Source organism: Saccostrea cucullata, unplaced genomic scaffold (genome assembly GCF_032062105.1).
Source record: "Saccostrea cucullata isolate Sc308-1 unplaced genomic scaffold, CSIRO_AGI_Scuc_v1 ctg3806, whole genome shotgun sequence".
NCBI lineage: Eukaryota > Metazoa > Mollusca > Bivalvia > Ostreida > Ostreidae > Saccostrea > Saccostrea cuccullata.
Genome location: NW_026933142.1, coordinates 1 through 12,098, shown reverse-complemented (window position 1 = coordinate 12,098; position 12,098 = coordinate 1). Strand labels below are relative to the sequence as shown.

Here is a 12,098-nt window from a genome sequence, read left to right as displayed (position 1 = left end):
TAACACAAACAAACTTTTTTCAGAAATCAGCATTATTTCTTATAGATTTAAATTTAAATTGACAATCTGAATAATGTTTGCCAAGTAGAGTGGGAGAATTTTAAAAGATTTTGTCATAAAGTTAAAAAATTGTGCAAAATTTTGTATGGAATTATATAGAAGGCAAAATTAAATCTCAAATCTAAGCACCAAGGAAAACCTACGACTTCTTTATATTTCAGGGATTTATTATTTATGTCATTACAAATCAAAATCAGTCAAAATATATATATCATTCCGCGCATCCATTTTTTGTTTGTGGTAAGTACCCTTAAGTAGGCATATAACCTTTTTGACCTTCGGTTCAATTTTCGTATACGTTTAACAATTATTTTGTGTCATTAAGGGAATATACTTAGTATCTTGAAAATGTGATATGTTCAAACCAGTGTCAGTTGATTTTAAGTATTAACATGATAAAATCACGCGATACAGTAATTAAAACACAACAGCTGTAAACGATTGGCGGGTACAGTTGTAAATTTATACTAGTAATAAACGTGAAACCCCCATTTTAGAGAATCTGACGAATAGGTGATATAAAAATTATAACACGCGTTGAGTCTTTTAATGTGCAAAAGAATCAAGTAAGTTAATCCTTCTTAAAATATCAAAATGGTTCATTCAGAGCTAATCATGCATTGGAAAAGAATGATTATTTAATTTTTCAAAACACACACTGATATTTGTCGCTTTTATTTTATACTGCAGAGCACTATAGTGGCAATCTTGTTGTGTATTAATTAAAACGTTTACACTAAAATCATAATTCTATTAAGAGTAGAAATGTTCGAAAGCAAAATCCCTTCATAAGTATCGCACTTAGTGTTGTATACAGAGTGTAGCAAGTTGAACATATCCGTGAACACAGTTTTTGTAAACAGGGCACGAGCTCTGTTATTGTTAAGGTTTACGATTCACCGGAGGTCTTTTCAAGAGAGAGAGCGCTCTCCCAAACATTCCTTTTGGAGGTATAAGGAATTTTTGCAAGCGCTCGCGAACAATCGCTCTGTTGAACAGGCATACGGCGTGTTCAATTGTTCAAGTATGCTCACCCAAACTGCACAGACGGACAATATATTGTGTGTATGTTTTGCTTTCGAACATTTCTACTCTGAATATTTTCTGGATTATAGCTTTAATATATTTCATTTATACACAACAAGATTTCCACTTTTCTTAAGTATGAAGAATAAAATCAAAATTTGTGAAAGTGCAATGAGGTTTCAACCAAATCCGTCCAAAAATATGAAGTTTCGATAACTTTTAGATGAAATAAGATTTTTAATATATTTTCATGTGAAATAAGAGTGCAATATATAAGGCGTGATAATATACAATAAAAACTGAGGAAATATTAACTTCAAATCTGTGTCTATCCACCTCTAAGATTACCGTTTGGAGAAAATAAATCCTTAGTATAAATCAATTTATGGATAAAAACTGACCAATGGTCAATTTGTTTTCTGTAGGATGCATAAATTTGCAATTGCTTTATTACTATTATTGCCGAACACACCGGAAACTGCCGGGAACTGTGTGACAGAAAGAACCAGTAAGTGGAACACTTTCCGAGATGATTACCTGTCAGCCATTCAAACTTGTTTCACGCTAGGATTTGTCAAAGAGCAGAGGGGCAATACCCTCACAGAAAAAGGTAAAAATAAAAGGGTGTGCGTTGTTTTTGCAACTTAAAGTACATCAAATTAAATTGGTAATTGATTTGTATCGAAAAGATATTTTAGGAAAACAATGTACAAGTTGATTAATTTCTTCGTATAGATTAAAAAACAAAACAAAAAATTGTATGTTTGGCTGAGATATTGTGTCAATCATGCCAAATTCCATAAGATATAGACAGTGTGTTACGGAGAAAGCCATACAGAAACTTTATTGCGTGGCAAATAGGCTAAAATAACGAAATAGTACCTTAATTTTGTATTTGACAAATAAATATAATGTTTCTTTTTGATTTGAGATTGCTATTTGTGAGTAAATCATACTATTTTGCGTTAAGTGTAGATTAACAAATGGTCAATATCTACAATAGTACAAAATTAATAAATTCGATTCACTTAAATAATAAATAGCAAATGTATCTACTTTTGATTCGATCCACTGAAAATGGAAAGTTAATTTAATCCTGTTTAAAAGATAAAAGTGATAGGCAAATTACTTACTTGGTTTTCTTTTCTAGAAACAATCGCATTCGAAGCGAGCCTTAATTCTTCCTTGAGCAGTATAAAGAGCGGTGAAAGAGTAATTTTCTCCACTTTGGATGAAAACAATGGTAACGGATATGACGCAAGCTCTGGTATATTCACTGTTCCCGGAAGTGGCGTTTATGTTTTCGTTTGGAGTGTAGTGTCGACAGAGTACCGCTTTTCCACCACGGCTTTAATTGTCAATGGAAAGCAGAGGGCTGTTCATGAGTGTAATTCCACGAAAGCAAAAAATGATTCGTGTACACGTACGACTGTCGTAACACTGGCGGTCGGTGATAAGGTCTGGATCGAATGTGTCAAGGACAACTCATCTATTGATGATTATAAAAGTTCATCTTTTGCCGGATTTAGACTTTAAAATATTTCAAACTGATCTGCTTTTGTTTTCATTGAATCGTCAAAGGAAAATCAAAATTGAAATCATCAATTTTTGGGAGTAATGTAGCTATCAACTTATTACTTTTTTAAATAACAAGATCTAATATGTGACATGTATAATATAGATCATAGTTTAAGTTAAAGTTAAGGTGATCGCTCTCAAAATTCATAGATCTCTATTGGCTTAATAAAAAGATACTTTCATGTTTAAGTTATTATAATCTTTTTTACATGACTTTTCCCTTAGATGTGGCAGTATCATATATAAATGGTATTCTCATATCATTTTAAATTAATTTGTTTCTACAATAGAAAAAAGTCACCATATGAACATGTTCCTTTGTTGACCAAGTCTGGCAGTGGTTAGAACGTCTGCGATAGACCCGTGAGTTCGAATATTCCCCGAGACATGAAGGCGGATTGTATAAACGAAGTTTCGCACTTATCGCAGAAGAGTATTTATTAAAAAACTTTGAAAAACCTTTATAGTAAAATGCAAATTGAAAAAAAACAACTTTTTACTCTCTAACTGTTTAAAAGATAACAATATTATAATAATTTTTTTTTTATCAAAGCAAAGATATTCGAGAAGGAAGATATGGAGATAACGAACAGTATTCAATATCAAAGTCTAAAAACAAAACAGAATAGGAGCAGAGCAAATATGGAGCTCCGAAACCTCAGAGGTGGGATCATGTGCTATGGAGGAGTGAGCACCCCCTGATGACCGGTCGCACCTGCCGTGTGCTCCTTATAATGATCGGGAAATGACGAAAAAAATCCGTCGTCAATTCAATGTTGAAAAAATGGACTAACAATTAGTATGAAAAACATCAGTCAGCATTTGACTAAATGATAAATTGTATTTGCGGACCATAGAACTTACGAAATGATGACTTTAAACGAGACTGCTGATATTCTTGTTTCAACAACATGCTTGTCAATAATTTACCTCGTGTTAGATTTTTTTTCATACGTAGAGCATGCTCTTGCGTATCGAATGAAAACACTGAAGAAAATTCTTAATGTTTTTGTTTTCAACACCATATGAATGACAGTTATGGAGATAACGAACAGTATCCAAAATCAAAGGCCATAAAACAATACAAAATAGGTGCAGAGCAAATACGGACCTACACAATATTATGTTTTACGGTGCGACCGTTTGTGCAGAAGTGTATTTCATGATAACCTCAAAACCGATGGCTTAACTTTTAACTTTGATCTGCGTCTGACATAAAGCAAGAAACTAAGTCTAGAATGTGACGTCACACGGCGTCTTATTTTCTGTAAGATGGATGTTTGATGATGTTCTTGCAAAAACAATAAGTTAATGAGCTAAAATTTGCTTTTATTACAATACTATGGCCAATTTTTATAGTACGAGGGGTGATCAAAGAGTTCGAGAACAAATTGAATTATTTCTATAAATGAAAAAATATAAGGTTTCAGTGTTCATCATTATGTATTAGCAACTGTTTGCCAATGCATGAATCACGTGACGCAGGCGGTCACGTGGTATTCTTCCTAGCGTTTTGACACAAAAGCTTAAAGCATTTTACCATCTCTTTTCTTACCATGGAATTTTTTTTCTAAAAAAAAACACCATTTGTCAGAAATGGCAAAACCTCTGGAACTGTAATCGTGGATAAGGATTTCCTTTCCCAGAATGAGCATGATTAAGTGTACTTTTATTAAAATATATTGCAGAGTATGTAGAGGATTTAAAAAAATCAAAATCACTGCAAGAAAGAAATGTTCACAAAAAGTAATGGATTTTTTATTCTAAATTATCGAACTGGAATGTTTGTAGCAAAAAAAAAAAAAAAAAGAAAAAAAAAAAAAAAAAGAAAAAAAGAAAAAAAAGAAAAAAGAGAAATATTAAGATTTACGCTTGATTTTCTCCGTTCTCGCTGCACCATCTGTAATATATATTAATTCAGTTAACAAATGATTAGTGTACATAAAGAAATACATGTACCATTTTTACGCCATAAAACAACAATAACAACACCAACAACAAAACAACAATGATTAAGATTAATGAATGGTATTAAAATACAAAGGCTAAGGTATCTGATTTAAAAAAAAATTATATATGAACAATGTTTGAAGCTCTATCATCCTCAAATTTACAGTCTAATCATATGTATTCGACGTCATCCATAAAAATTCACGAAGAGGAACCCTGTCAATATCCATTTAACATGAAAATATTAGTAATCAACATTATACTTTATATATAACAATTATTATATACAATCTAATATACAATGTAACATTAAAAAGGACATTATTAATTTGTTAAAAAATTATATCACAATCATAACAAAAAACACTCTATTTATAATACACAAAAATCTCAACTTTTTAATTATCTCATGCTTTGATTATTAAGCATGCACTAATAATCCTAACCTTTTGTTTTAAATGCAAGTGACATTCACCTTCTTAACGTATCGTATGTTTCACAGGCAATTAAAAATAATTCAGGCTAAATAGTCTGATGTTCCTTATTATGTTCCCCAAACGAAGTTGGGGAACATATTGTTTTTACTCTGTTTCTTATTATTATGTTCCCCAAACAAAGTTGGGGAACATATTGTTTTTACTCTGTTTCTTATTATTATGTTCCCCATTATTATTATTTTTCTTCTTCTTCCTGGGTACTTTTTTGTCCGGGAATGATCTTGTAAACTGTTCATCCGATGTAGGTAAAACCTTTTTAGGGTTAGTAGACATGTTATGTAGATTTGCCTAGTCAAGGTCATTTTGCGCGCACGTGCTTGCAAGAGCGCGCACGTGCAACACGAGAAATGATCAATATAATTGATATAGACTTACTTTCTCAATTTTTGATGAAATGCGTTGAAACTCATATTGTAATGATATATTAGTAGCATAGACAAGATGACATGGTCAAAATAGCAAGATCTCACGCGCATGCACGTGCGCTTTGCTCTGATTGGCTGAAACTAATGTCTCAATATCTTTCTTGTTTTTTGACGAAATCCTTTGAAATTTTGAACATAGTCATGTATTACGATATCTTACAACATGACATATAGCAATTATCATGAAAACACGTGTATGCACGTGCACTGCAATCTGATTGGCTGAACCTTTAAATAGCTATAACTCCCTTGGTTTTCAACCAAACAGGATGGGATTTGGAACATAGATATATATAATGGACTTCTACAAGAAGGTATGGTCACCATGCACATGCATACACGTGCTTGTACGTGTGCTGCAATCTGATTGGTTGAAACTTTAAACAGCTATAACTCCCTTGGTTTTGAACCAAACAGGATTTGATTTTGAGCATAGAGATATATAATGGACTTCTACAAGAAGGCATGATCACCATGCACATGCATGCATGCATGTACTTGTACGTGTGCTGCAATCTGATTGGCTTAAACTTTAAACAGCTATAACTCCCTTGGTTTTGAACCAAACGGGGTGAGATTTAGAACATAGATAGATGTAATGGACTTATACAAGAAGTTATGGTCACCATGCTCATGTATGCACTTGCGTGCACGTGAAATGGGTAAAATTAAAAATACACTTGAATGAGCGTTTTTTTTTTTACTTTTGGATTAAATACTTTAATATTTAGCATATTAAAATATATAGATTGTGTAGACAATATGACATGGTCATTACGCACATGCATTCACATGCCCAAGTGTGCAATGATAAAATTTGAATGAACATAGTACACTTTTGGGTAAACGTTGTTAAAGTCTCAAATGCATAGAGTTTGTCTTATTTAATTACGCTTACAGGGAATATGACTATAAAAGGGAGTTGGGGAGCGTTTGGGGAACATCTGTAACGGTCCCCGTTACAATTAGCACTAGTTATTATTATTTTTCTTCTCGGGAAAATTTTGTCCGCGAATGATCTTGTAAAGTACACATCCGATTAAGGGGAAACCTTTTTAGGGTAAGTAGGCATGTTATGTAGATGTGCGGAACGAAGGTCATTTTGCGCGCACGTGCTTGCAAGAGCGCGCACGTGCAACACGTGAAATGACCAATATAATGTATATTGCCGTAACTTTTCTATTTTTTGGTGAAATGTTTTGAAACTCATAATGTAAGGATATATTAGAAGTATAAACAAGATGACGTGGTCAATATGGCAAGAACTCACGCGCATGCACGTGCGCTACGCTCTGATTGGCTGAAACTAAAGTCTCAATATCTTTCTTGCTTTATGACGAAATCCTTTGAAATTTTGAACATAGCAATGCAGTAGGATATCCTATAACATGTATATAGCAGTTTTCATGAAAACACATGCATGCACGTACGCTGCAATCTGATTGGCTGAAATTTTAAATAGCTACAACTCCCTTGGTTTTCAACCAAACAGGATGGGATTATATTAGGAACATGAAGGTATGGTCACATATAATCTGATTGTCTGAAACTTTAAACAGCTATAACTCACTTGCTTTTCAACCAAACAGTTTGGGATTTGTAACATAGATATATATAATAGACTTGTACAAGAAAGTATGGTCACCATGCACATGTATACACGTGCGTGTACGTGCGCTGCAATCTGAATGGCTGAAACTTGAAACAGCTATAACTCTCTTGGTTTTCAACCAAACAGGGTGGGATTTAGAACATAGATAGATGTAATGGACTTCTACAAGAAGGTATGGTCACCATGCTCATGTATGCACGTGCGTGCACGTGAAATGGGTAAAATCAAAAATACACTTGAATGAGCGTTTTTCTTTAAATACTTTTGGATTAAATACTTTAATATTTACTATATTTAAATATATAGATTTTAAAGGCAAGATGATATGGTCATTACGCACATGCATTCACATGCGCACGCGTGCAATGCTAAAATCTGAATGAATTTGGCGTTGTTAAAGTCTCAAATGCATAGATTTTGTCCTATTTAATGAAGCGTACAGGGAATATGGCACCAAAAGAGATTTGGGGAGCGTTTGGGGAACATCTGTAACGGTCCCCGTTACAATTAGCACTAGTTATTATTATTTTTCTTCTTCTTCTTCCTGGAACTTTTTTGTCCGGGAATGATCTTGTAAACTGTTCGTCCGATGTTGGTAAAACCTTTTTAGGGTTAGTAGACATGTTATGTAGATTTGCGGAATCAAGGTCATTTTGCGCGCACGTGCTTGCAAGAGCGTGCACGTGCAACACGTGAAATGACCAATATAATAGATATAGCCACAACTGTTCTATTTTTAGATGAAATGCTTTGAAACTCATAATGTGAGGATATATTAGTAGTATAGACATGATGACATGATGAAAATAGCAAGATCTCACGCGCATGCACGTGCACTTTGCTCTGATTGGCTGCAACTAAAGTCTCAATATCTTTCTTGTTTTTTGACGAAATCCTTTGAAATTTTGAACATAGTCATGCATTAGGATATCGTACAACAAGAAATAAAGCAATTATCATGAAACACGTGCATGCAAGTGCGCTGCAATCTGATTGGCTGAAACTTTAAACAGGTATAACTCCCTTGGTTTTCAACCAAACAGGATGGGATCTGGAACATAGATAGATATAATGGACTTCTACAAGTAGGTATGGTCACCATGCACATGCATACACGTGCGTGTACATGTGCTGCAATCTGATTGGCTGAAACTTTAAACAGCTATAACTCCCTAAGTTTTCACCCAAACGGGGTGGAATTTAGAACATAGATAGATGTAATGGACTTCTACAAGAATGTATGGTCACCATGCTCATGTATGCACGTGCGTGCACGTGAAATGAGTAAAATCAAACACACACTTGAATGAGCGTATTTTTTAAATAATTTTGGATTAAATACTTTAATATTCAGTGTATTAAAAATATAGATTGTGTAGACAAGATGATATGGTCATGACGCAAATGCATTCACATGTGCACGCGTGCAATGCTAAAGTTTAAATGATTTTTGTACACTTCTTTGTAAATGTTGTTAAAATCTCAGATGCATAGAGTTTGTCTTATTTAATGAAGCTTACAGGGAATATGGCACCAAAAGGGAGTTGGGAGCGTTTGGGGAACATCTGTAACGGTCCCCGTTACAATTAGCACTAGTTTACATTATATGAAGTAGTAGCTGCACTTTTTGTTTTTTTTTTAACCATTTACAACCGATACCGGTGGTTCTCCTAGTGGTGTCTCTAACGCCAGCACCACAACCTTCCAGAATACTGCTTCACGGGTACCACCTTCGTACCAAGTTACAACAGATCTCTTTTTAAAGGTTCGGTGAAGCGAAGAAATCATATTGTTACTATTGATGCTTTTATAAAGCAAAAACACGACTGATGTCTCGCCTTTTTGTCTTAGTCTTTCCTCAACTAGATTAGTCTGCCAAAGGCACCATTCACTTTTTGCAAACTCATTTGACAAAACCACCAGGACTTTCTTACTGTTTTTAAATGCTTCCTCTATTTGGCCACATTTATCAGCCCCAACTTCGAATTCTCTATCAGGAAGACACAATCGAAGTTCCTCAGATTCAAGTTTTGGAACCAGTTTTTGGAAAACCCAGCTCTCATCTGCATCACAGTATACGACATAAGCATCATACTTGAATTCCTGTTCATTCAGAAGTTTAACATATCCCATCCGTTTTAAACGATAATAATAAACTAGGTTTCTAATACTTGGCAACTGCACAGCAATAATTATGGAACTTGACACCAACACAAAAGCAGATACTGACATAGATATGAGTGGAAGTAGCCAAGGATTTTTCTCTTTGCAATCTTCTTCTGTAAGGGTAAGTGATAATATCGATTTACGAAGCATGTTTCCGGGCGTTTGACATGTGTATTTCTCTGGGAAATTCAGAAGGGTTACATTTGTTTTCTGTAACCAATTTCTAAACCAAATCATGTCGCATCCACAGTCAAAAGGATTGAATGCGAGACTGAACGTCTCTAAATTATTAATGATATACGGAGGAATTGACGTTTGGTTAAACACTGCAATCCGATTTAATGCTAGATCCAAATGAATCAATTTTGTGAGGTTTTCAAAAACAGTGTCTTTCCATCCGATAAGTTTATTCTGCTTTAAAGAAATTCTTTTCAAAGACTTCATCGATCTGAAAGTGTCTTCGTGAATGGTGTCCATTCTATTCTCTTCCAGGAATAGAGCTGCTAATTTATGTAAGGGTTTTAGTAGCACGTTTCCTAGCGACCCTGTTGGAAAATGATTTCCATTGAGGTATAGCGTCGTCACATTCGGGCACCATTTAAACATGTGTTCAGGGTAATATTTTTTATTACCCTCGAAGTCAAAATCATTATAGATAAACTTCATCGTAAGTAAGCTGGATATGTTAAATGCATATTTAAAAATTATTTTAAGACTTTTCACATACCCTATTTTTAACTTCTTAAGAGATTTAAGAGGACTAAATATGTTATTGGAAAGTTGATATAATTCGGTATGGCTCAGATCCAGGGTTTGAAGAGACTGCAGACAAAGAAAGTTTTTAAATAAATATTTCAATTTTGTATTTGACAAATACAACTCTCTCAGATTTGGGTGTAAACTTTGCCTTGATGTATTACAAAACACTGGCATTTCTGAAAAGTAGTTAAAACGGAGGTCTAATTTTCTTAGTCGTGGAGGCATTGAAATTGATAACCTTTCAATGTTATTATGCTTGTATTTGAGAGATAAAGGGTCGTTAGATTTGGGGTAAAACTTTGGTGTTTTTCACTACAAAAATTTGGAATATCTTTCATAATATTATTCCTGAGATCTAATATGCGAAGAGCAGGAAGGCAACTAAACGAGTTATTACTTAGTCTTGATAGAAGAGAATACTGAAGTCGAAAATCTTCTAGACCTGGAACGTTGCTTTTTCCCTCTGGATTGCAAAACCTCGGAATACTAGTAATTTTATTATTGTTAAGGTTTAACTTTTTTAAGGCTCTTAAGGCATTGGAAACGTTCCTCTGGTATATTTCCTATTATACCAATGTTTATAAGATTTAATTCCTCCAGTCTGTTGGTGACTTTTGATATCAAAACACAACTTGGGAAATTTTCCAAGTTTCAGTGTTTTGTAGATTCGAGTATTCGAAGGTCTGGAAGACATTCTAATGTACAATTTGGAATATTCCTCAGCTTTGTTGATTGAAGCTGTAGGCGTTTCAAGTTTGGAATCCCTCCTATGTCACCCTGGCAAACAATTAAATCTTTAAAATAAGAAAATGATAAATCTAAAGCTGTTAAATTGAGGTCTCGAAGCACTTCGGTAGTGAAGTTCAACAACTGATTTCGCGCCAAAACTAATGTTCTCAGGCTCGTATGTGAAACATACCTAAAAGTATCAGGTACGAGTTTCTTCCAATTATTAGAAGTCAAAAGAAGAACCTGTAGGGATGACGTGATATTTCGGAAAGAATCTCGTAGAATCTGGGATGAAAGTTTTTTATTGTGAGATATTTTCTAATGTAGTGAGTTTTTCAAAATATTGGAAAAGTCCTGACTCCAAGTATTCCAAATTCAAGTGTTCAAGCCTTAAAGTTTTTAATGGGAGACTTGTTATATTTATGAGATCTGATGCTGATAAATTTTGACGAGTGAAATACCGAATTGTTACATCTGATGTGTTGCGTGGAAGTCTAGGAAGAAACTGTAATGGTTGCTTCTTTTTTGCGGGTCTGCATATAGCTGAATGAGCTTTATGATCACACAAACACAATCCAAGACCACAGGAGGTAGTAATCGCTGATATGGTTTTCAGTAGGTGAAGAAATACAGGAACATAGATGAAAAATACCTTTATGGTCATTTTGCTTCCCGATTTCTCTAAAAATAAATATAATTGCATATTAATGATATGTTCATTGATAAGACATATGGAAATATGTTGTATTAAAAAAGGAAGTTATTATGTTTTGTTACTCACAAGATCAAACTTCCGAATAAAAAGAAGCCATTGACAACAAAAATGATAGCATTGACGAGGGAAAATGTTTAAATAAGGTTCTCAAAAGTATTTTTCAGCAAGTCCGCTATAAAATTCTATATTTAAGAAAACAGAGAGAAAGAAAAAATTAAACTGAACAAAAAAAAAGTAATTTTAAAATAGATAAATAAAAAATTAATATTCCACTTGAAATTAAATGTAGGTTTTCAAGGAAAAACTTTATTTCATTTTATTTTTCTAAATTAATTATTAAATGAGAAGTGTTTTATGATCATCATTGTAAATTAATTAGTAAATGAGAAGTGTTTTATGACCATGATTGTAAATTAATTAGTATGTACTTTGCATTGGCAAACTCCTCTTTAAATGCCACCTGCTTTATACAAGAGTGCAAATAAGGAAAATAGCAAAAATGGAAAAATATTGTTCATTACTTGTATCTATTTTTGTCAATTTGTTAATCAAATTATCAATTTTTAAATTTTTCTAAAAAG

At 33.6% G+C, this 12,098-nt stretch overlaps 1 protein-coding gene and 1 pseudogene across 1 annotated transcript; one reads left to right on the top strand and one right to left on the bottom strand.

Moving 5' to 3' along the window:
- Positions 1–485: 485 nt before the first annotated feature.
- On the top strand, positions 486–2,634 carry LOC134237389 (complement C1q tumor necrosis factor-related protein 3-like). Its single transcript, XM_062719495.1, has 3 exons — positions 486–626; positions 1,512–1,696; positions 2,237–2,634. The coding sequence occupies exons 1-3, from the start codon at positions 610–612 to the stop codon at positions 2,620–2,622; spliced, it is 588 nt and encodes a 195-aa protein (XP_062575479.1). The 5' UTR covers positions 486–609; the 3' UTR covers positions 2,623–2,634.
- Positions 2,635–8,750: 6,116 nt separating this feature from the next.
- On the bottom strand, positions 8,751–11,652 carry LOC134237385 (toll-like receptor 13; annotated as a pseudogene).
- Positions 11,653–12,098: the final 446 nt, after the last annotated feature.